Source organism: Rana temporaria, chromosome 3 (assembly GCF_905171775.1).
Source record: "Rana temporaria chromosome 3, aRanTem1.1, whole genome shotgun sequence".
NCBI classification, from domain to species: domain Eukaryota; kingdom Metazoa; phylum Chordata; class Amphibia; order Anura; family Ranidae; genus Rana; species Rana temporaria.
Window position 1 is genome coordinate 384,752,876 of NC_053491.1, and position 26,532 is coordinate 384,779,407.

At 41.2% G+C, this 26,532-nt stretch overlaps 1 protein-coding gene across 11 annotated transcripts in view; it reads right to left on the reverse strand.

Annotated features, from left to right (window-relative positions):
• Positions 1-26,532, reverse strand: part of DGKI (diacylglycerol kinase iota) — a 483,473-nt gene that overhangs the window by 236,597 nt on the left and 220,344 nt on the right. For 10 of the 11 annotated variants that reach the window (XM_040345697.1, XM_040345695.1, XM_040345696.1 and 7 more), the window contains one exon: positions 2,679-2,787. In XM_040345697.1, the coding sequence (XP_040201631.1) occupies positions 2,679-2,787 (109 nt within the window). Of the gene's footprint in view, positions 1-2,655; positions 2,788-26,532 lie in introns of all 11 variants that reach the window. The other variant, XM_040345698.1, reaches the window with a different exon arrangement.

Sequence of the window (26,532 nt, forward strand, 5' to 3'; positions counted from 1 at the left end):
GAAATTCAGACAAAGAAAAAAAACATTTAGAAGGGAAATTGAAGGAAAAGGTAAGTGAACCAACAATGCACTAGCTTAAAGGAACCTATTTAGAAAATAAAAAACAAACCTTTACAACCCCTTTAACTAGTTACCGACCACCCACCGTCATTCTACGTCGGCACTTTAAAGATGGATATCTCGGTAACGGCAGTAGCTGCTGACACAACAGAGATATTCGTCTCTTCAGTGGGCGGCCGTGTAAACGATAACGGCGGTCTCCGCAGCGGATTCGCCGCAAGATCGCCGTTATCGGGAGAGGGGCCCCCCCTCCCGCCGCTCTCCCGCGCCCTCCGCCGCTTACCGTAGCCGTCGGTAGCGGCGTAGGCGATCGGGACCGTTCGGCAGCTGAGCGGAGTTACGAGTGAAGGAAAAATCTCCTTTACCCGTCCCCATAGCTCTGCTGGGCGGAAGTGACGTCAAAACGTCAGTCCCGCCCAGCCTCTTAAAGCAACATTTTTTTTTTTGTCATTTGAAAAAATGACAGTTTCAATTTTTTTTTTTTTTTTTATGCATTTAAGCCTAAATATGAGATCTGAGGTCTTTTTGACCCCAGATCTCATATTTAAGAGGACCTGTCATGCTTTGTTCTATTACAAGGGATGTTTACATTCCTTGTAATAGGAATAAAAGTGATAATTTTTTTATTTTTTTTTATTTCAGTGTTAAAAATTGTAAAATAAATAAAAATAAATACGAAAACCCCCCAAAAAATGTTTTAAAACGCCCCGTCCCGACGAGCTCGCACGCAGAAGCGAACGCATACGCGAGTAGCGCCCGCATATGAAAACGGTGTTCAAACCACACAAGTGAGGTATTGCCGCGATCGTTAGAGCGAGAGCAATAATTCTAGCCATAGGCCTACTCTGTAACTCAAAAAATGCAACCTGTAGAATTTTTTAAACGTCGCCTATCGAGATTTTTAAGGGTAAAAGTTTGACGCCATGCCACGAGCGGGCGCAATTTGTAAGCGTGACATGTTGGGTATCATTTTACTCGGCGTAACATTATCTTTCACAATATGTAAAAAAATTGGGCCAAATTTATTGTTGTCTTATTTTTTAATTTAAAAAAGTGATTTTTTTCCAAAAAAAGTGCGCTTGTGAGACCGCTGCGCAAATACGGTGTAACAAAAAGTATTGCAATGACTGCCATTTTATTCTCTAGGGTGTTAGAAAAAAATATATATAATGTTTGGGGGTTTTAAGTAATTTTATAGCAAAAAAAAATGTTTTAGTCTCGTAAACACCGAATCTGAAAAACAGGCTCGGGGCTAAAGTGGTTAGAGCTTTATAAATTAAGCCTAAGACCTCATGCACATGGGCTTCTGGGGCCATATGATGTAAAATTTGGCCACATTTCCAGAAGCCACTGATGCAGTGTACAGCCACTCATAAAAATCAATGGCTGTATACAGGTATATGCCTGTCCTTGCGTAAATATGTGTATGCGTAAGGATGTGCATATGGACATGCACCCCTGAACGCAACCAGTTTGCATCCACGGGCATATATCAGTACACATGGGCATGTTTACACAAGTACCAGTTTAGACCCCATGTACTGTCACTGACTTCAATGGGGGGGGGGGGCTGTACGCAGCAACTGTCACAAATAGCCCCCCGTGATTTGTAGTTTTAACCTGCACCTTCCCATGACTCACTTTTGGTTATGAGGCAATCAATTAAAATGGAAGGAGACAAGCCATAGGAACTGGTCCCTGTTTTCTCACCAGAAAGCCCTCTTTTTATGAAGAACAGAGACATTAAAGCTGAACTCTTAACCCTTGCAGTGGTAGAAGCATCACTGCAAGGGTAGTTTTAAATTCCCCCCCGGGATTTAGATTTAAAGTGGAACATCACCATTTTTGGTACCTGGCTGGTACTCTAGTAGGAAATGATTAAAAAACCATGTTCGTTTTTTGCCATCTGTGACCCATTGGGGATTTCACTTTGTTTCCGGTCTTGCAGAGAGGAAATATCTTCAAATTGTACAGTACAGGCATACCCCACTTTTAAGTACACAAGGGGGTTTATTTACTAAAGCTGGAAAGCGCAAAATCAGGCTCACTTTGTAATCCCTTTTTAAACAGCTGTCATCAGAACAAGCATCCTCTTTGGAGGATTTTTCTGATTTTGCTGTTCTGATACCAATTCAAAATATTGGATTTTCTTTCACATTAATTCTCAGCAACGCATAGGGGTTGATTTACTAAAGGCAGAGCGACTATGCACACTGCAAGTGCAGTTGCTACAGAGCTTAGTAAATAAGTGGAAGCTCTGCTGACTTCCATCATCCAATCATGTGCAAGAAAAATGTTGTTTTGATTATTTTCCTTGCATGCAATTGGGTATCCCTTGTAAAGTGAAGATGTATCCCATCTACTAAGCTCTGGAGCACCGCACTTGCAAAGTGCACATTCTATTTGCCTTTAGTAAATCAAGCCTAGTGAGTGAATAAAACACAGACACTGGGGGCACAGACAGCAATAAAAACCTGACAGGAACTCTAACCTCTTAACACTCCCATTGAAAAGATTGCACCAGGTTTGGTGTGAAATTTTTGTTACTGCTACACAAAGCCATTATGGCTTTACATCACACATACAAAGACCCACTAAATCAAGAAGATCAACCCTACAGTCCAGTCCAGGGATGTTCGTGGCTCCTTCAGTGGTCCATTGGAGACAGTGAGGGTGGGGCAGTGCACAGGGACCAAGTGCTGGAGTCCGGAGCGGGAAATCGCTTTCCTGTAGGGAACATAAAGAAACACAGATCAACAACAAAATCAAGACAAAACGTAGAATAAATATTTAAATATTTTTTGTGCCTTTCTACTTTGTATAGAAATGAAACACAAACAATGGAACAAAGAACGATTGAGAAAAAAATGGGGCAGCTGCCCATAGATATTAATCAGGTTTAATCCAGATAAAGAATCAGATTACTTGTTGTGGGTTACAGATTAACTTTTCCTAAATCATACACATATTAAAATACCAATTGAACACTGACTGCAAAGTTCCTAACACTGTAGCTGTGTAAGGCCTCGCACACACGACCGTTTTCCTCGACAGAATCCATCAAGAAACTTGGTGGCAGAGATTTTTTGCCGAGGAAAACGGTCGTGTGTATGTTTTTCGTCGAGAAAACTGTTGTGGATCTCAAACAAGTTCTCTTTTTTCTCATCGGGAGTCTCAATTTCCTTGCCGTGTTTCTCGTCGGGCTGGTTTACGACGAGAAACACATTCGTGTGTATGCTTAGAAACCCGCGCATGCTCAGAATAAAGTATGAGACAGGAGCGCACCTTCGGTAAAAGTAGCGTTTGTAATGGAGATAGCACATTCGTCACGCTGTAACAGACTGAAAAGCGCGAATCGTTTCTCACCAAACTTTTACTTAACACGCAGTAACATGAGATTAGTAAAAGCAGCCCCAAGGGTGGCGCCAGTGGAATCAAACTTCCCCTTTATAGTGCCGTTGTTGAGAACGACGAGATTTTGTCTTGACAGTGTGTACGCAAAGAAAGCTTGACAAGATTCTCGACAAGCCTGACAAGGAACTCGTCGAGGAAAACGATGTTTCATTTACGACGAGTTCCTCGGTCGTGTGTACGAGGCCTTCGGCTGCATTCTTGTTCTAGTCCAGCCCACAAACAGGGAGATTTTGGTGTGTGAGTTAGAGCTGGAAGTATTGGTAGTTTGAACCCAAGGATGAGGAGTTCAGATGGTCATGGTGTATATATATATATATATATATATATATATATATATATATATATATATATATATATTGACCCATATGGCAGTCCTTGGCTTCTCAACTCCCAAGGGGGCCAGTAAAGGTGCCTATTCTTCTGCAAAGTAATATCGGTGAGTGCATTTCTTGAAGTACCAGTATTTACCCCCAGCATCTACATTCCAACCCCTTTTTTCCCCAAACACCACAGCACATATTTCTCTAAGAATCTATTCTCATGATTAGATCTTCCAGAAATTACAATCCCTGATTCAGATATATATCCCTTTAGAGCTCAAAGCTAATTAAAGCTGAACTCTGTAAAAACAAAATGTCACCCCTTGCAGTGGTGCTGCACCCCTCACTGCTAGGGTTAACTGCTCATTTATGACTAGGGGACCTGGTAAGGCAGTTTCATGTACCCGATCCTTCACTCCTGCCAGGGGGAGCAATGTTTGCCAGGGAAGAGATGATTGGCTAAGTAAGAGTGTTTTTCGTATACCCTTCAGTAAATTGAGCAGTTAAGCCTGGAAATTAAGGTACAGCCCCACTGCAAAGGAGGACCTTTCAGTTTTCCAGAGATGAGATTTAAATGAAACTTACATTAAGGGAACTATATAGATTGCCATTGCTGAGCTCTTCTCCATGTTAGGTAGTCATGGTAGCTGTAAACTGTCTACCTGGGGGACACTGTGACAAATCGGCCTGGGGCCATCGTTTCTGTGTGAGAGAGATACAGTATCTCACAGACTGCTCTCTGTCCAAAGAGGGTTGTCACAGCTGACCCTGCACACAAGCAAGGAACTACAGGCATTCAATGGCTAAGCCGAGGAAAATCTGGATATCCAGCTTGTCACCCAGCCAGCAGCTGACTCCATACATGTATGCTTTATTTGGAATAGGGGACTATCGCGTATCCGTTATAAATTACTTACTCTCCCAAAACTGCAAGGAGGGGTGGGAGTCCCAGATTTTGAACTCTACCATAGGGCATGTGTTTTGGCACGAGTATTAGATTGGTTCCCTCGTCCTTTCTCCAAGGCTTTTACAATGATAGAACAGGATCTCTCCCCTGGGGTTACAAGCAAGGTTTCCACAGGATTCAATCTTCGCCTCCTTTGAACCTTGCTGCCCTACACTTATGGTATAAAAAGGGCCTTCAGAACCTCATGTCCTTAGATCCATCCCCCCTAATGACTTTGTTCTACAACTCTGCGTTCCTCCAGGGAATGGGAACCCCTGCATTAGGAGGGCTGACACGGTCTGCCTGGCCGGTAGCGCATTACTTTGTTCACTAAAATACTGGACAACCTGTTAGCCCTATTTATAGCAGCAATTGGCTCACTGCTATTCATCTATCCTCCTTTTGTAATGGATTATTCACTTCCACTTGTGTACACCGTGCTCTGACTGAGTATGAGCAATTGTGCTCCCTCTCCGAAACACCCAGACATTTACTTTCCTCGATTTATAAGTTACTTCATGCATTGATGCATGATGGACTTCCATCGTATACTCGAACATGGTCAGCGGCTCTGGGGAAGGAGATTACGATTAAAGATTGGCAGACCTCCTTTCACTTCACACACAAGTCCATGGTTTCTTGTTATACACAAGAAAATAACTATAAAATCCTCTCTAGATGGTACAGGGACCCCTTGTTGCTACATAAAATGTTTCCAGAGATGTCAGGGAATTACTTACATATCTGGTGGGAGTGCAGTGGGATACACCCCCTTTGGTCCAAAGTCTTTGCCGTCTATAATAAAATCTATCAGGATTCTCACACCAACCCCAGAAATAGCACTCCTGTCAATACTTCCGGGCTCTATACCGTCTCAGAAATTAAGTTTATTACGTTTCTTCCAATTAATTCCTCTATATTGGAAAACAGACAAGTCCCCTCCACTGTCGCCGTGGGTCTTCACCATCAACAATATTATGCGCATGGAGGAGATGCTTGCCCTGGATAATGATACCCTTGAGAAGTTCAAAATCTTATGGTATGTGTGGCTTGACTTCTCCACCTCTTCTACACTTAAAGCCATGCTATAACTAATTTATTATTATATATTCCTAACTATTAATACTTTTCCTTTACCTCTTCATTGTCTGGCCATGAGAGAGCCTAAATTTCTTATTTCCTTCCTTCCTTATGCCTCTCTAGGTCTTTCTCTCTCTTTTTCGATTATACTTTCCTCTCTCCTCTTTCTTTAATTATACACCTTATCTGTTTGATGATTTTAGCACACAATGCAAATATCAGGGAAATGGATGCCTTCTTCCCCTACAATGTGACACTGTGATGTTATCACCTGTTTACTTGATTGGACTCCATTATCATTGTTCACTCAAACTGTACTACTTGGGTATAACCCGTTGTAATATTGTTACTTGTGATGGAAACAAATAATAAAAATATATATTTACCTCTAATTATTATTATGTGGAATTAGGTGCAAAAGTGTGCTTGTTCCATATAACAGCAATACCAGTAATAATGTTAAGGTATGTAAATAATAATGACCATATTAGTATAATATTAATGCATGAGTCCCTACTGCCCCCAGTCCTCCCTATTGGTCAGTGATGCCACCCCTTCAGATTATACAATCAATTGGGTGCAGTAAAGAGTAGGAGAAAGTAGGAGCCTACCTAAACTTTTTTGAAAAAGTTGGTATTTGCATAAAAGGTCAGTCTATTACCTAGATTCAGGTACGTTGCCGCAACTTTGCGGCGGCGTAGCTAAAGGCATTTAAGCTACGCCGCCGTAAGTTAGCGAGGCAAGTACATGATTCACAATGTACTTGCCTGCTATGTTACGAATTCAAATGTGTGTAAGGGGGGCGTGTTTTATGTTAATAAGGCTTGACCTTACGTTTTATTCACTGCGCATGCGCCGGGCGCCTACACTTCCCAGTGTGCATTGGCTAAGTACGCCGCACGGGCCTATTGATTTTGACGTGGACGTAAACGGCGTAAATCCCGTTTAACGGACGACTTACGCAAACGACGTAAAAATTTCGAATTTCGACGCGGGAACGGCGGCCATACTTAACATTACTATTCCATCTAGTGCCTAGCTCTAACTTTAGGCGGCCTATCTCTAACGTAAACGGCATAAAAGTACTGCGTCGGCCTGGCGTACGTTCGTGAAATAGCGTATCTACTCATTTACATATTCTACGCCGACCGCAATGGAAGCGCCACCTAGCGTCCATCCGAAATATTGCAATCTAAGATAGGACGGCGCAAGCCGTCGTATCTTAGATATGTTTAAGTGTATCTCTGTTTGAGCATACACTTAAACAGTGGCGGCCCGTCCATAGGGGGCGCATGGGCGCCGCCCCCCCTCTCCCCAAAGCCAGTAAAAAAAAAAAAAAATGAAAAAAAAATTTTTTTTTTGGGCCCTTTAAGAAAAAAAAAAGGTCCTTTAAGACGGTGCATGTTCAGGGTGAGCGCCGGTCAAAGACTCAGAGCACTGCTATAGCATCATTGAAGCGTCATGCCAATGCAGCAGGCAAGACGCTTCATTTGCAGTTTTTTTTTAAGCTCTGTGGCTATGTGCTGTGCGCCATGAGCCAATCACTCTCCAGTGTCTCCACTCTCCTCTCTAATTGGGTCCTGCTGCTTCCTCACTGCAGAAGGAAATGGGCGGTGCTTTCCCCGGGGCAGTGTTACCTTAGTCCTCCTGGAGTCAAAAGCGAAAGTAAGTAACTTTATTAAAAACACTTTATTTGTCTCATTGTCTGTCCTGTCCAGTGTCCCTGTCCACCCCATCCATCTCCAGCACCTTATGCTGTATGCTCAGCCTGTACTGTGATCGGACTGAGAGAGGACAGGAGGGAGGGGGAGGGTGCCGTGCTTCACATCTCCTGTATGTGTGTGAGGGCTTAGAGTACCTGCGTCCTGCAGCTGTGCTTTACAAATCTCTTATCTCTGTCTGCCTATCTAATCTATCTGTCTGTCTGTCTGTTTAATTATCTATCTATCTCTCTATCTATCTATAGCCATATCTATCTATCTATCTATCTATCTATCTATCTATCTATCTATCTATCGCCATATCTATCTATCTATAGATCTATCTATCTATCTATCTATCTCTCTATCTATAGATCTATCTATCTCTCTATCTATAGCTCTATATATCTATCTATCTCTCTATCTATAGATCTATCTATCTCTCTATCTATAGCTCTATATATCTATCTATCTCTCTATCTATAGATCTATCTATCTATCTATCTATCTATCTATCTATCTATCTATCTATCTATAGCCATATCTATCTATCTATAGCCATATCTATCTATCTATCTATCTATCTATCTATCTATCTATCTATCTATCTATCTATCTATCTATCTATCTCTCTATCTCTCTATCTATAGCTCTATATATCTATCTATCTCTCTATCTATAGATCTATCTATCTATCTATCTATCTATCTATCTATCTATCTATCTATCTATCTATCTATCTATCTATCTATCTATCTCTCTATCTATAGATCTCTCTATCTATCTATCTATCTATCTATCTCTCTATCTATAGATCTATCTATCTATCTATCTATCTATCTCTCTATCTATAGATCTATCTATCTATCTATCTCTCTATCTATAGATCTATCTATCTATCTCTCTATCTATAGATCTATCTATCTATCTATCTATCTATCTATCTATCTATCTATCTATCTATCTATCTATCTATCTCTCTATCTATAGATCTATCTATCTATCTATCTCTCTATCTATAGATCTATCTATCTATCTATCTCTCTTTCTATAGATCTATCTATCTCTCTCTATAGCTGTATCTATCTATCTATCTATCTCTCAATCTATAGATCTATCTATCTCTCTATCTATAGCTCTATCTATCTATCTATCTATCTATCTATCTATCTATCTATCTATCTATCTATCTGCTACCTCTGTCTAATTATCTATCTATTTATCTATCTAATTATCTGTCTGTCTATCTATATCTATCTGTCTGTTTAATTATCTATCTATCTATCTATCTATCTATCTATAGCTATCTGCCTAATTATCTATTTATCTATCTAATTATCTATCTATATCTATCTGTCTGTCTGTTTAATTATCTATCTATCTATCTATCTATCTATCTATCTATCTATCTATCTATCTATCTATCTATAGCTCTATATCTCTATGTCTCTATCTATCTATCTATCTATCTATCTATCTATCTATTTGTCTGTCTATCTAATTATCTATAGCTAGCTGTCTGTCTGATTATCTATCTATCTATCTATCTATCTATATCCATCTAATTATCTATCTATATCTATATATCTGTCTGTTTAATTATCTATCTACAGCTCTATCTCTTTATCTATCTACAGCTCTATCTATCTATCTATCTATCTATCTATCTATCTATCTATCTATCTATCTATCGCTCTCCCTCTCTCTTTCTCTGTCTCTCTCTATCTGTTTAATTGTCTATCTATCTATCTATCTATCTATCTATCTATCTATCTATCTATCTATCTATCTATCGCTCTCTATCTAATTATCTATCTATATCTGTCTGTCTGATTATCTATCTATCTATCTATCTATCGATCTATCTAATTATCTATATCTATATGTCTGTCTAATTATATATCTATCTATCTATCTATCTATCTAATTATCTATCTGTATGTCTAATTATCTATCTATCTAATTATCTATAGCTCTATCTCTCTCCCCCTCCCTCCATCTATCTATCTGTTTAATTATCTATTTATCTATAGCTCTATCTAGCTATGTCTCTCTATCTATCTATCTATCTGTCTGTCTGTCTATCTAATTATCTATCTAATTATATATAGCTCTATCTCTCGCTCCCTCCCCCTCCCTCTATCTATCTATCTATCTATCTATCTATCTATCTATCTATCTATCTATCTATCTATCTATCTATCTGCCTAATTATCTATTTATCTATCTAATTATCTATCTATCTATCTATCTATCTATCTATCTATCTATCTATCTATCTATCTATCTATCTATCTATCTATCTATCTATTTGTTTTATTATCTGTCTGTCTATCTATCTATCTGTCTCTCTGTCTGTCTGCAGGTCCCATTGTCTGCGAGTGGCGGGGGGGGGGGGGGGGGGGGGTTGACTGGGGTTTTGTTTGCGCCCCCCCAAAAAAATAGAGCACCAGCCGCCACTGCACTTAAACATAAGTCGGTGTAGATTCTGAGTTAGGTCGGCTTATCTACTGATAAGCCGGCCTAACTCTTACTGAATCTACCTATATGTCTATATCTCTGGATCTGCTGTTCCCACTGCAGATAACCTCTGCTTGATTTATGTAATTTCACCATATGTTCAGTTTAAATTGCCGGGGTTTGTCCCGCATTTATTTTAGGATTCACTACACCAAAAATTTCTTATATAATAATAACCACCCAGCCCTAAATCATTCCAGCATACAGTGACACTTAATAAAAGGCATGCATTTTGTTGAGATGCAGATTCTGTCTAGAAAATATATTTTTTAGCAGAGTAAATTGCAGTGTAACTGGTTATCCACAGCTGTTACTGTCACTGTATCATTCTCTGAATCATCTCAGTTCTCTCTTTTCATAATTTTCCCCCATATACTGTATCTCCTCACATATAACCAGCATTCCCTTTATTCACCATAAATACAATTGAAGCAGATGACAATACAGTGGGGGGGAACTATTAAAACGTATTAAAGCAAAAAAATGGGTTCAGACGCAAACGTTTTCGCGTTTCAGACGCAAATCGCGGCAAAACGCCGCTAAACGCCGGTACCGCGTCCGAAACGCCAAAACTTTTGCGCCTGAACCCATTTTTTTGCTTCTGAAAAAACAAGCATAAACGAGCATAAACGCAACTGCCGAAAAACACAGAAAAACTTGACTGTGTGTATGGACACATAGGATAACATTGAATGTGTTCAGGGGCAGTTGAAAAAGCTGTCCAAATGCCTCTGAAGAAATGCCTCTGATTTTGTTTATAGGCGTTTTTAAAGGTGACCTATTTTTTTACATTAGAAATCTCAAAAATGATGGCAAATGATGAAAAAACATAAAAAAATGTAATTGCTTGCATTGCATTGTGGACAATCCACAACTTGTGGCAGGTGACGTGGCCAGGTGACGTGGCCAGTGTACAATCCACAAATTGTGGCAGGTGACATGGCCAGGTGACGTGGCAAGTGGACAATCCACAACTTGTGGTAGGTGACGTGGCCAGGTGATGTGGCAGGTGATGTGGCCAGGTCACGTGGCCAGTGGACAATCCACAACTTGTGGCAGGTGACATGGCCAGGTGACGTGGCAAGTGTACAATCCACAACTTGTGGTAGGTGACGTGGCCAGGTGATGTGGCAGATGACGTGGCCAGGTCACGTGGGCATTGGACAATCCACAACTTGTGGCAGGTGACATGGCCAGGTGATGTTGCAGGTGACGTGGCCAGGTCATGTGGCAAGTGGACAATCCACAACTTGTGGCAGGTGATGTGGCCAGGTGACATGGCCTGGTGACGTGGCAAGTGGACAATCCACAACTTGTGGCAGGTGACATGGCCAAGTGACCTGGCAGGTGATGTGGCCAGGTGACATGGCCTGGTGATGTGGCAAGTAGACAATCCACAACTTGTGGCAGGTGACGTGGCAAGTGACGTGCCAGGTGATGTGGCAAGTGAACAATCCACAACTTGTGGCAGGTGACGTGCCAGGTGATGTGAACAGGTGATGTGGCAGGTGACGTGGCCAGGTGACATGGCAAGTGGACAATCCGCAACTTGTGGCAGGTGACGTGGCAAGTGGACAATCCACAACTTGTGGCAGGTGACGTAGCCAGGTGATTTGGTAAGTGGATAATCCACAACTTGTGGCAGGTGACGTGGCAAGTGACGTGCCAGGTGATGTGGCAAGTGAACAATCCACAACTTGTGGCAGGTGACGTGCCAGGTGATGTGAACAGGTGATGTGGCAGGTGACATGGCCAGGTGACATGGCAAGTGGACAATCCGCAACTTGTGGCAGGTGACGTGGCAAGTGGACAATCCACAACTTGTGGCAGGTGACGTAGCCAGGTGATTTGGTAAGTGGATAATCCACAACTTGTGGCAGGTGACGTGGCAAGTGACGTGCCAGGTGATGTGGCAAGTGAACAATCCACAACTTGTGGCAGGTGACGTGCCAGGTAATGTGAACAGGTGATGTGGCAGGTGACATGGCCAGGTGACATGGCAAGTGGACAATCCGCAACTTGTGGCAGGTGACGTGGCAAGTGGACAATCCACAACTTGTGGCAGGTGACGTAGCCAGGTGATTTGGCAAGTGGATAATCCACAACTTGTGGCAGGTGACGTGGCCAGGTGACATGGCCAGGTAGCGTGGCAAGTGGACAATCCACAACTTGTGGCAGGTGTCGTGGTCAGGTGGCGTGGCAAGTGGACAATTCACAACTTGTGGCAGGTGATGTGGCCAGTTGATGTGGCAGGTGACGTGGCCAGTGGACAATCCACAACTTGTGGCAGGTGATGTGGCAGGTGACGTGGCAAGTGGACAATCCACACGTCATCTATGAGCCAACGACTCAGTCCATGAAGTAAGATGGTGACCCTGGAATATATCTGAACAAAGATGACTCCTTCTGGAATGAAAAGCAGAAGTACTGTGATCCATGTGACAGGTAATAAACACCTTGAAATGTTATACTATGAGATTACTTATCATGAGGCACTTAATAATAAAGAATATACCCAAGGCTAGTTCTGCTGTAATCAGGTGCATGTAATTGGAGATGCTGACCTTGAAGACTGTCAGCCACCAGAAAAGTTCCCTGTCCCCTCTAGGCTTCTATTCATCGTGACAGACTTATTGGCGGTTTGTACCTCGCCATCATTTAGCACTCATTTACTTATTTATTCTCTATACTGGATTTTTGTGCAGACAGATTGAGGTTTTTTTTGTCCACAGGATACTGGTGATAAAAATCAAAAATTCATTAACTGAAAACTGCAAATGTTTAAAAGCAAACAGCAATTACAAACATTGTTCTTTTCACATATAAATAAGATAGATGTTACTGACAGGGCTGCATGAGGGGCCCCTGCACTTTCCCGAAGCAGCTGGTCTTTGAGCCCACGCTGCCCCGAAATTGGGGGACCCATGATGGCACTGAGAGTGATAGATAGACAGGGGAGGCAATCTGCCTCCTACCTACTTGATGTCTGTTTACCTGCACTGTCATCATTGTAGGGGCCCTAGAGCATTACTTTGCCCAGGGGCCCATAATGCTATTAAGACGGCCCTTGTTACTGAGACCTGGATATCCTATTGAGCAAACATTGGCTAAAGCATGGATCCATACATGGATCGAATTTCGACTGGTTCAGCAGGCAGACTGATTGTACCCAACTTAATCCATCGACTTACAGCCTGTCAGATTTTTTACATTTGATTACTGACGTCGGCCATAGCAGCTAGCACAAATCATTGTGTTCTTCTGGCCAGGAAGGCTCCTTGCGCCTCCGTGGTGGAAGGAAAGAAAATCGAGTAATCTATGGGCTGATTTAATGGTGGTGAAGACAACTCGGCCAGGTGAGAATATATTGCAAATGTGCATTACAAATGTGACGCAACTTCAAGCCAACATACTGTAACTATGCCCCAGTGAGCATTTTCATCACAAACACTCATTCACTGCATTGTGTTAACATAAATATCACAAAAGATTATTACACCACAACCTACTGCTACCTTCGAGCTGGCAATACTTATGAGGTTCTATTAGGTGTTTATTTGCGAAAGAAATAGCATTATTTAGTGCCAATAAAATGACTTGTGAGAAATGGTCTAATATCAATGGTCTAATAAATATTGCATGGGACAATATTATGATTCCACATATACAGTATATGTTTGGAAATCACTATCTTTATGAGGAAATTCTCCTAATATAATACAAGTGTGGTTGATATCACCTATGCCGTTTAGTGCACTGATGCTTATTAATATTTATATGGAAACTGCTTGCAGTCTGCAGAGTGACCACCTCCTTCATTAAGGCCCTTCTCCCCCGATCGCTCAGTTTGGCCAGGCGGCACGCTCTAAAAAGAGTCATGGTGGTTCCAAACTTCTTCTATTTACGAATGATGGAGGCCACTGTGCTCATTGGGTCCTTCAATGCTGCAAAACATATTGTACCCTTCCCCAGATCTGTGCTTCAATACAATCCGGTCTCGGAGGTCTACAGACAATTCCTTGGACTTCATGGCTTTGTTTGTGCTCTGACATGCACTGTTAACTGTAGGACCTTATATAGACAGGTGTGTGCCTTTCCAAATCATGTCCAATCAACTGAATTTACCACAGGTGCAATCCAATCAAGTTGTAGAAACATCTCATGGATGATTAGTGGAAACAGGATGCACCTGAGCTTGATTTTAATTGTCATGGCAAAGGCTGTGAATACTTATGTGCATGTGATTTTTTTGATCTTTTATTTTTAATAACCTTGCAAAGATTTCAAACAAACTTCTTTCACCTTGTCATTATGTGATATTTTTTGTAAAATTTGGGGGAAAATAATGAATTTAATCAATTTTTAAATAAAGCTGTAACATAACAAAATGTTGAAAAAGCGCTGTGAATACTTTCCAGATGCACGGTAGAGGTTAGGAAATATGATCGTTAAGCAGTATAACTAGTGAGTATTGAACATGTTTTGTTATCTGCTGTGGAGATAGAAACATCAATGCTGTCCACATGAGTGGAAAATCAGAACGTAACGGCCATTTGGTGTTTATCGGTCAGATAAATAGATGATGTGAACCAGACAGAAATATGACCTAAGGCTTTAAGGCCTGATCAGAAATATAATTTGCTCCATTACCACTGCACAGCTTTTCTGTATATGTGTGCAATACACTTCTCTCTACCAGTCTTCTGGAACGGCTGCCACTCACGTTTTTGCTTTTTAAAACTAGACCAAGTAATTTAGAGGAAATGAAGCACTAGACTCCAGGCACTCATAGGTACCTGATATTTTAAAACTCAACAGCTACTATAGTTGTAGTTGCTGACTTTAGAAAAAAATTCACACAGGCTAAGTAATACTTAAAAAGTATTTATCACCTCTCACAGCGATAATAGTACTGACAAGGCCATCATCTGCTTTCCTCTCCAGAAGGTTGAAATCATCTTTTTTCAGGCATCATCTAGGCCGGGTCACAATTTACTTCCTGGACGGAGATGCCGCCTCAGAGATGTCACAATCATGTAATGCCGCGTACACACGATCATTTTTCAGCATGAAAAAAAAAGTCGTTTTCAGCATGTCCAAAAAACGACGTTTTCCCAACTTCATCATTAAAACGACGTAGCCCACACACCATCGTTTTTAAAAAAATAATCTAGCAAAGCGCGGTGACGTACAACACGTACAACGGCACTATAAAGGGGAAGTTCGTCTTTGGGCTGCTTTAGATGATTCTGTGTTAGTAAAAGACGAATTGCACTTTTCTGTCTGTTACAGCGTGATGAATGTGCTTACTCCATTATGAACGGTAGTTTTACCAGAACGAGCGCTCCCGTCTCATAACTTGCTTCTGAGCATGCGTGGTTTTTTTTACGTTGTTTTAGCCCACACACGATAATTTTTTACATCCTGAAAAAATACATCGTTTAAAACGACGTTAAAAAATGCAGCATGTTCGATTTTTTTTTTTTTCGTTTTTCAGAACCTGAAAAATGATGTGTAGCCCACACACGATCATTTTAAATGACGTTTTTGAAAAACAAGGTTTTCTTCATGCCGAAAAATGATTGTGTGTCTACGCGGTCCTGGTGTCTGTGCAATTCTTGGCTGTATTCACAAACATTTTACAGAGATCAGCCCTCCGCTGCAGCCTTGTCAATTTCTACAAAGTTACACTTGACTGGAGTTAAAAGATGACCTTTTAGCCGTAAAGGATTGGGTAACATTCAAGACCTTCTGCCTCACCCACAAATGCATGCAAGGAAACGCTCCGCAATACTTATGCGAGAAAATAAAACACTACATCCCAAATCGTGCCCTAAGATCAACTAATCAGAACCTCCTCCACATTCCCAAGTCCCGCTACAAATCTAAAGGAGAACGAAGACTCGCAGTCCAAGGACGGCAGCTATGGAACGCTCTACCTACAGACATTCTGATGGGAGTGAACCATCGGGCCTTCAGAAAAAAACTTAAGGCACATCTATTCTGAAGCGTGGCTGGACGACGAGATTGGATACAGTGCCTTGAGGCGATTTAGTTCACATTTGTAGCGCTATACAAGTTACTCACTCAATGATGAATTTATGAGAATTTTGAGAAAAGACGTTCGAAGAAGAAAATAACTCTCTGTGCAACAGCCCTCCAGCCCCCTTAATACTTACCTGAGCCCCATCTCAATTCAGCAATGTGCACAAGAACCTCGGCTCTCTGGGGACTCTCACTCCTCATTGGCTGAAGCAGGAGCGGGAGCCATTGGCAGAAAAGAGAGTGAGCCGAGCCGCTGCTTTTTGTGTAAAAAAGACACGCAGAGCAGCAGCTTGGAAGCAAGCCTGCTTCGGTGTCCCCACAGTAAGCTGCTTGCTGTGGGAGACACTCGACAGGAGAAGGGGCCAGGAGCACTGGCGGGGAACTGGAAAAGAGGAGGATTGCGGCTGCTCTGTGCAAAACAACAAGCCTTTAATATCACTTTAATGTATAACTAAAGGCAAAACTTTTTTTTTAAGTTTTGGATAGAGTGGAGAAGAATTAGAACAACTGTCAGTATTTATTGCTGTCTGTACTCTTGTTAAAGAGATTCACCCTCTCTATTTGTCCCGTTTACCATTAGCATTGAAAGGGAAACTAAAAAAATTTTTTTTAGAGTTGTCCCCAAAAAAGTAATAGAGAGGAAATCTTCCAATGGGGACACTGGTTGTGGTGACCTGGGGGTCCCCAAGGAATTCCCTTAAAGTGGTTGTAAAGGTTTATTTTATCTTTATTTTTAAATAACAAACATGTCATACTTACCTCCACTGAGCAGTTCGTTTTGCACAGAGTGGCCCCGATCCTGCTGTTCTGGTGTCCCAGGGCGGCTCTTGCGGCTCCTCCCACGCTCTAAACCATCGGAAATTAAACTTATAGCAGGATTCTTAGGTTTTAGTACCTACGGAAGAGGCATGAGAGCGTTTGATTTTTTTTTAATTGAGGAGTGGGAAAACTGAACCCGAGTTCTGCTTCCCATTCAGGTATAAAATATGGAGTGGATTATGACTGAACACCCAGCAAGAATTAATACATTTGTATTAGAGTTTAGTATCTTTCTTATGATCACATCATTTCAAACTCAGGGAGTCAGAGGCGCAGAGTTTGGGGCTCAATTTAAAAAAAAAAGTCCTTTAGTTGTGTAAAGGAAACCCCCCGATACGCCTGTCTCAGTTATTCTAATGGTAAGAGGCGTCCCGTTGGGGCTAGTTTTAGGCCTCTAGTGTCTCCGTGTGTTGCCCCACATTTTAAAGAAAAAGGCAATCTCACCTTGTACAAACCAAAGGAAGCCTCCCAAAAGTGCCATAGGAGAGACTGGGGGTCTCCATTTCTGTTGACACTGTCCTATATATTTAATGTTAAAAAAAGGGCATCCTTATTTTGACTGCTGATGCAGATACTGCTGGCCAGGAATCCTAATCCAGCAATCAGCTTCCCTTCACAGATTCCAACCAGAAAGCCTTAGGCCCCGTACACACGTCCGAGAAACTCGACGGGCAAAACACATAGTTTTGCTCGTCGAGTTCCTTGTGAAGCCGCCGAGGATCTCGGCGAGCCAAGTTTCCTCATTGACTAACTAGGAAATAGAGAACATGTTCTCTATTTGGCCCGACGAGATCCTCGTCGGTTTTCTCGGCCAAAAGTGTACACACGACCGGGTTTCTCGGCAGAATACGGCTCCAATCGAGTTTCTGGCTGAATTCTGCCGAGAAACTCGGTCGTGTGTACGGGGCTTCACTTTAAGTCCACTCCAGGTTCTGATTTTTAACTGAAGCTCTGATGAAGAGGGAATTCCTTTGACCTCAAAATACATTGGCTGCCTTTTACCACAACATCAATAAATGAATCTGGATCTTTTGGTCTGCCGCTCCTTCCACATATGCCCATATTTCTAATATGGCCAATGTAAATGTGGAAGTGCAAATAGATAAGCCCCTTGCTGTAGTTGGGATCCACGGCACCCACGCTAGATTACGATCAGCCAGGGTCTTTTCAGGGGGGACACAGAAATTGTTGTTAGAGTTGAGGTGCAAATTTAGAATATGCACTAGGGCCATCACTTTGTCATATAGATTTACGACAGGAAACAAAAAGCCTCCATCTTCTTTACGTCTACTCAAGATCAAATGGGCCAATCCATAGCTCCCAACTGTCCCTGATTTCGAGGGACTGTCCTGTCCCTGATTGGGAGCAATGTCCCTCTGTCCCTCTCTCCCCCTCATGTGTCCCTCATTTTGGTCTGATCTATAGAGCTGTATATAAAATGCACTTTTTATCTTTCAAAAGGTGTTTTCCAGCTGCTAAACTTTTAATCCCAATTCTAAATTGTTGCATTTGTAAATTTTAAAAGCCAATAAAGGACTAGTAGTGGTAAAAAAAAAAATCCTTGTGGATTTAATTAATATTTTCTTGGGTTAATTCTCTTTTAAGGGGGTATGGCAGGGGGCATGTCCTATGCCTACATACATTTGTTAGTAGGTGTCCCTCATTCCCATCTTAAAATGTTGGGAGGTATGCCAATCTAGGGTTTACCTTGCCAGACAAATTTCCCATATATGTATTTAAAGGGGTTGTAAAGGTTTGTTTTTATTTTCTAAATAAGTTCCTTTAAGATAGTACATTGTTGGTTCACTTACCTTTTCCTTCGATTTCCCTTCTAAATGTTTTTTTTTTTTTTTTTTTTATATTTACTTATTCTTTATTAATTTTCATCATCTTTTAAAAACAACAGGTGGTTACAATCGTATATCTTTTTACCATTTCTGTTTCACATATTTCATACATATCTTCAATATTCCCCCTTTTATTTGACCCTTTTCCCTCCCTCCCCTCCCCCCTCCCTACTCTAACCATCCGCTTTATTGGGTTTTCTTTCACACGGGGTATCTCATTTCTTCCAACCAAGGGTTCCACATTTTACCAAACTCCCTGATATTCCCTCTCCTGGTATAGACCACCTTCTCCTTCCAGATTGTCTCTGTGACTACGTTAGTCCATTCCTTTACTGATGGAGGGTTCACTGCTTGCCACCTCTGAGCTATTAGCTTTCTTGCCTGAAAACAACATCTCAACACTGCTTTTGATGTGCTGGTCATTCTACTTATTTCTTCCCCTAGGCCCAGGATACATAATCTGGGGTTCATCTCCAGCTTTATTTTATATATCTTATTAATGGTGTCCAGTATCCCCCTCCAATACCTGAACAGTTTCAGGCACTTCCATATCATATGCAATAAATCTCCTGTATCATGGCACCTGGGGCATCCTGCATCCACTCTCAATCCGAAGTTAAATAATCTCTTAGGTGTGTAATATGTCCTATGTATCAGCATCTGGAAGGAAAATCTCTGTGCTGGCGAGACTGTAACCGAATGTCCTCTTTCCAATACCTTCCTACATTGATCTTCTGTTATAATCCCTAGGTCTTCCTCCCATTTTACTCTGCTTTTAAGTTTTTCTGGGCCTTCAATGCTCTCCTTACATATGTATGAGTAGACCTCGGAGATAAATCCCTTCGTCTTACTCCAGTTACTCAGTTTCTGAAGGATAAAGATCTTAACCCATATACTCTATTAAACTGAACATCTAGTGCATGTCTGATTTGGAGGTATCTATAGAATGTATGTTTAGGTACATCATATTCCTTTCTAATTGCGGCAAATGTTTTTATAGTTCTTCCTTCATATAACTGTGCCAATCTAATGATCCCCTTAGCTGCCCATTCATTGATTTTCCCAACTGACTCCAGTTCCTGAAGATTCCTATTATCCCAAAGTGGTGCATATTCTGTCATTCCTTCCTGTCCTCCTAGTATCTTTACTGCTTTCCACACTTTAAGGGCCATCTTAACCGTTGGGATTCTATTAGTAAAGGAATTGGCCTCCAGTACCTCCACCGCTGTCTTATGGGGTGCCCCTAAGAACATCAATCCCACATTTGTATCCCCTCCTGATTCAGTTCTCACCCCTATATGCTGCAGCTGTGCTGCCAAAAAATAGCATTGTGGGTGAGGTACTGCCATTCCTCCCTCTCGTATAGGTAATTGCAATATTTGCAACTTGATTCTAGATTGACCCCCTTTCCAGATTAGTTCTCTGAACAATGTATCTATTTTCCTAAACCATTTCTTATGTATCCATATTGGTGAATTATGCAATATGTACAATAATTGGGGCATCCACAGCATTTTAATCAAGTTGCATCTCTCTGCCACTGACAAGGGTAGATACCGCCATATTTGGATTTTCTTTTTGAATTTAGGCAGGAGGGGTACTAAATTATAGTATTTCATATTCTCAACTTTCTTTGTTTTCTTTGTCTGAATTTCTCACTTCCTGTTCCTCCTCAATAAACTGTTCTGCCTGACTAACCCCCAGCCAGATGATGGGGGCAAGCTTACTGGGGAGAAACAGGAAGTGAGAAATTCAGACAAAGAAAAAAAACATTTAGAAGAGAAAATTGAAGGAAAAGGTAAGTGAACCAACAATGCACTAGCTTAAAGGAACCTATTTAGAAAATAAAAAACGAACCTTTACAACCCCTTTAATCTGTTTTCCTGGAGCTCAGTTGCAATTTTCAAACTTTTCTATGTTTATCTTATAAATTCACAGCTGCTTCACCTGTCAGGTGTTAGAATGCTTAGTTAGACATACGCAGAATGTAATAAAGAGGAATAGCAAAACTAGCTAGGATGTTTACAGGCAAATGGAAACAAGTAGAGGAATTTCACAGAAAGAAGGTGACAGCTTGAAAATTCAGCTGTGGTTGATATGCTGCAGAAAAGGCCTGGGCACCTCTGAATCGTGAGGACTGTCCAACCACATATATGTTTTTCTGAGGCTGTAGAATCGGCCTTCACATCAGGAATCAAGGCACAGTTTGCAGCACTGCCTCTGGCTGATGAACTGGTATTAACCTCAATGAGTCATCGCAGTATTCAGGTTTTCTCCAGTGGGATCGCTGTCAATAAGGAGAAGGCAGATGAGCCCATCCAACCGAGAACGGTAGACAGTAAAAAAAAAAAAAAGACATAAGGGAAATAAATAAAATAAATACTAGATGTACAAGCATTAAAAGGGATACTGCTGCAATTGTGATCCCATTTTTATCTAGGGCTGGTTTTTATTGATATATAAAATAAAGCATTGTATTTATTTTTCTCATGTGCAATTGCTTTCTCTCTAAAGCTTAATGTTGGAGTTATCAGTTCAGTCCAGGAACAGATTTGCATTTTTTCCATTATCAGAATAAACAGTTATCTTAAATAAAATTATGAACACATTAGCAAAATCTTCTAAGACACATCAGGGTGCCAAAGGCTGTGTGCCTACAGACTCCAGGGATGACAGTCTAGCACTGGTTCATCCCCTTATTGTGGACATTATGGTATTAAAGTGGAGTTCCACCCATAAATATAACATTACATCAGTAGTTTTAAAAAAATGTCATTAATCCTTTAAGAATTTTTTTTTTTTTTTTTTTTTTTTAGATGCCTTTAAAGTGTTGTTGCTAGGCAGAATAGTTAATCTTCCCACTTCCTGCACCTAGGTGCTTAATGCACCGCACAGACTCCTGGAAATGTAGTGGGTGTAACTTACCAGGAGTCTGTGCACTCCCCAGTCTCAAAGAATCATGTGACTTGGACAGCACAGGTGCTGAAACCTGATCTGACACTGCTTGTGCAGCAAGTGCGAGATCTGCAAGGCTGAAATCCAGGAAGTCATACAGTCTGGCTTCATGATGCCCACACTTAAGATGGCCCCAGTCAATTTCTATTTTATAAAGTGTCTAAATGCTGTAACAACCTAACAAAACGGACCTTAGTTTACAGACTAACTTTACTAGAATACATTAAGCTTGTGTATTACAGGGGTATTTATATTTAAAAAGTGAAATTGTGGCCGGAACTCCGCTTTAAGCATTTTCTGTGGCTGGTTAAAGTGTTAATAAAACTTTTTATTGTATAAAAAAAAAGACATAGCCACACTTACATAATGTCTTTATATCTAAAGCTTGTATTTTTGCACTCACTTTTTAAAATCCCCTAACTAATTTTTTTTGGCTTTGGGAGCTCCTATCAGTATCTCCATATGGAGCCACGTCACTGTGCGTGCTTCCTACCCAAGAACTAAACAACTACATGTGCAGGTGGTCCAGAGAAGCTGGCGATGAAGAAGGGATGTGATCTGCCCACCTGATATTGATTGACAGCAACCACCTGTCTATGAGTAACATACAATTGAACTTGCGCAATACTAAGGTGCATGCGGGGGATCTTGGAACAGAGGGCATTCCCTGATTGGACAAAGTGGAAATTGTGACATTACGGTCTCTCCTCTCCACCTCAGAGAATGCTGAGAATTCCTGTGGTCAGTGCACAGTGGAGCAAACGCGTGCAAAGAACCTAAACATCCACAAGATTGCCCAGTGATCTGTTAGGTATGAGTAATGCATAATTACAATGTGCCAAGCTGGACCAGCGAAAGTATGCAATACAAATAATTCCTGGAGATCAGCTTTAACCACTTGACCTCCTGAAGATTTACCCCCCTTCATCACCAGGCCATTTTTTTGCGACACAGCACTGCGTTACTTTAACTGACAATTGCGCGTTAATGCGAAGCTGCACTTAAATAAAAACCACAGAAAACTGCGCAGCAGCACTGGTGGAATAACACACAAATAGATAACTGAGAAAAGAGGTTAGCTGCGCCAATATGACTATATATCAACCTATAGTCCAAAATAATATATAATTAATGTAGATAGGTCTATTGGAAGTGTGTCAACCAGGAGCTAATATGCCAAAACAATACAAGGTGAACAAACACCAAAACGTCCCATGAAAATAACAGTGTTAATAATAGCAACAGAATCCACCTGGAAATAATTAAGGTGAGCAATAATATTAGCAAAAAGTATGATGGCTGTGATGCCAAAAAATATTAATAAAAAATGCACAACCTAAACTGGTGAATAAACCCTGTGTATTGACCAACAAAGGTCCCAACCAAAAAAAACAAAATAAAAAATATAGTATCAGCATAAGTCCACAAAAAAGTCACTGAAGAGTTAATTGCGGATGATTCAACTGAAAGAGGTCCCAATCCTTTGCATAACACCCGGTGCCACACAAATGCTGAAAGGTGCCCACCACCTTAGTTAGATGTAAGCTTACCAAAAGGCAAGGGTACAGAGCAGCCGACTGTGACCCAGTCGCGACCTTTAATCTGTTCACTACACCCGGATCAGAGCAGCCGATGGATGTTAGATTCCTTCCACTCACAAATACGATCGATGCAATGGCTCAGGATGGGAAAGGAATGACACAGACCATCGTGAAATACCGTAGATAAAAAGTTTTTATATAAAAAGAGATACACTTACATTTATTCATTTAGAAACAGCATAAAAAGTTGTCTGCCGGCCGGCAAGGACAGAGCTCGTCCTCCCTGTTACAGCGTGGTGACGTCAGCACGTCGCGCCCATACGTGTTTTGTCACAGCAGACGTTGTCAATGGGAACTCAAATAAAACATATGTCTTTTTTTTTCCCACAAACGTAGCTCTCATTTGGTGCTATTTAATCACCTCTGCATTTTTTGTTTTTTACGCTATATACAAAAAAATAGAGAATTAAAAAAAAAACATGTTCTACTATAAAACCTATCCAATAAAAAATTATAAAAAAAATCGAATGTCTTCATAAATTTCGATCAATATGTATTCTGCTACATATTATTGGTAAAAAAATCCCAATAAGTGTATATTGATTGGTTTGTGCAAAAGTTATAGCATCTACAAACTATCGGATATTTTTTATTTAATTAAATTTTATTTATTTTTTACTAGTAATGGCGGCAATCAGCGACAAATAGCAGGACTACGATATTGTGGCGGACATTCAGACACAAACTGTCACTTTTGACACTTTTTGGGGACCAGTGACACTAATACAGTGATTAGTGCTAAAAACTATGCACTGTCACTGTACTAATAACACTGGCTGGGAAGGCGTTAAACATCAGGGGCAATCAAAGGGTTAACCGTGTGTCTAGCCTATGTTTTTCTACGTGGGAGGTGCTTTTACTAGGGGAAGACATGGAAGACATGGATATAAGTCCCTGCTTTGCAGAGACACATAATCCATGCCTTCCCTCCTGTCAGAACGGCAATTTGCCTTGTTTATTTAGGCAGACCAACGTTCTGCCTCTTTGCTGGATGATCGGCGGGTGCCGGCAGACATTGAGTACATGGTATCCGCTGCTGGGCTCCCGCTGTGTGTGCCCATGCGCACCCCCTACCAGGAAGAGCTGCATCACATACTGTATATATATGTGACCCGGTGAAGAGGTGCCGCCCTGTACCAGTAAAACTGCTATAGGGCAGCCCTTAAGTGGTTAACGTAAATCTGAAAAGAAAACCTCCTCTTCTCTCATTCTGTGTTTTTACAACTGCTTGGGCCACTTCTGTCTTTACTACTCTTTAAATATCTTGATATTTTCAGATACAGGGAAGAATGTGACATATCACTTGTCTCTCTATAATGCAAAGCTAGAGACTTGTGCTGCCCCAGCATGGTAACATGGGTTAGAGGGGTGCCGTTTAGTCAGTTTTTAACAGTACATCTTTGCGGGGGCAACGGCACAAATAAGAGCAATAGGGGAACAGCAGTAAAGGTCAAAATAGCCACCAAAGGGTGTGTTGGATAGGGTGTGCGAATGAAGGGTGGAGAATTTTTTTGTGATTAAGACACTGACTAAATCTATTTATTTACAAGCAGTGCATTATTTCTAAAGGGGACAACTGCCCTAGGCTCACAGATAGGATGACCCCTACTAGCTGGTCTAGCTTTGCAAGATAGTGAAGGTTGAAGGCTGCAACCTACAGAACGCAAATTAACATATGCAATGACCAAACTTGTTACATTGCTTGAACTATTGACCTGTGGATGGAGGAACCACCCTATTCTATTAATGGCTTTCCATATGGGCACGTTGTGTTTTCAACAGACCCCATAAAAGCCATTGTATCTTTTAAGATTCAGGCCACTTTTTTCTAAAAAGTAGTATATGCAATGACAGAGATCTTATGGTCAAGATGCATTATTTCCCTTTTTGCATTGAAGCCTGCAGAACATTGCACCCACGTATAGTGTGTCGCGGGTTTAATGCTGATGCTCCTCAAGTGTTTACTCCCAGCCCCAGGTCCATATAGAGGTACATACCTTCTGTTAATGGGTTGGAGGCAGTGTAGCTGGACTACAACTGCTGTGATGTCACCTCCCTGCTGTCAGTGGTGGCAGATGGAACTTTTAGTAACTTCTATTCCTGGACTTGGATGATGTATCTGCATGGGCTAGGGTGACCACATTTCCAAATTACCATTCAGGGACACCCCCCTCTCCAAAAATCAGCTTGTGCTGTAACGATTTACAGCACAGTGATTGGACACAAGAGGCAGGATTTATGATTTCTCCAATCACAAGCAGGGGGCTGGGATTGTGCTCCTCCAGGCATTCCCAGCCAGGGCAAGTACTGTCAGTGAGTAAAGCAGTGATGTGGCGACCTTTTTTGGGGACATCAGATTGGCCCTGGGGAGTAGCTGTGTCAGTTTCATTCCGGGACACTGTATTGTCCTTGAATAAAGGTGCCCGGGACAGACCTGCAAAATGAGGGACACGTGCCCACCCTAGCATGGGCGTAAGTATTTTATTTATTTTTTTAATTACAGGATTCCTAGTAATTTAACCCAGTAATATGAAAATAGTTCAGCCCCCCCTCCCCCCCCCCACACACACAGTGCCCACAGCTTATAAATCTTATTTTTTACATTAAAATACTGCCACTATATACCTTTTTGAAAGATCTATATACCACGGTTACATGATTAAATAGCACAGTTTCTCCAGTGCTGCGAGTTTAGGAAGGAGTTTTTGACTACGGCCTGTATACACGCCCACATGTGTGATGTTAATATCATGTGACCTGGCTAGCTCTGATCAACAAGTAACTATTCTCTCCAGCACAAAAGACACAACTGAGCATGTGCAGGTCGACTACTCTGCCTGTGTTAGCTGGCTTTCCCCAGATAGACAGTGCAGGAGGGGGAGGATCTGTGCATACAGGATAAAACAGCCCTTTTACACAATGCAGAGGATTAAGCCTAAGTTCCAAAGTGAGTATAACAAGTATGTTATGCTGTATATACAGACTGATTTTACGGTTGTGGGTTTAGTAACACTTTAATCTGGCCATAAATAGATCGAAATTTGGTCGGTTCAGCAAGAACTGACCGAATTTAGATGCATGTATTGGCAAGCTGGTTGTACATAAGCCTATAAAACTTATATGAAGATGTAAAACACAATCTGCTGACACTAGTAACAGAATTCTTATCTCCAGGAACAAGATAACAGTAAAAAAGTGCACAGCATTATCCAAAGTTACAAAGAT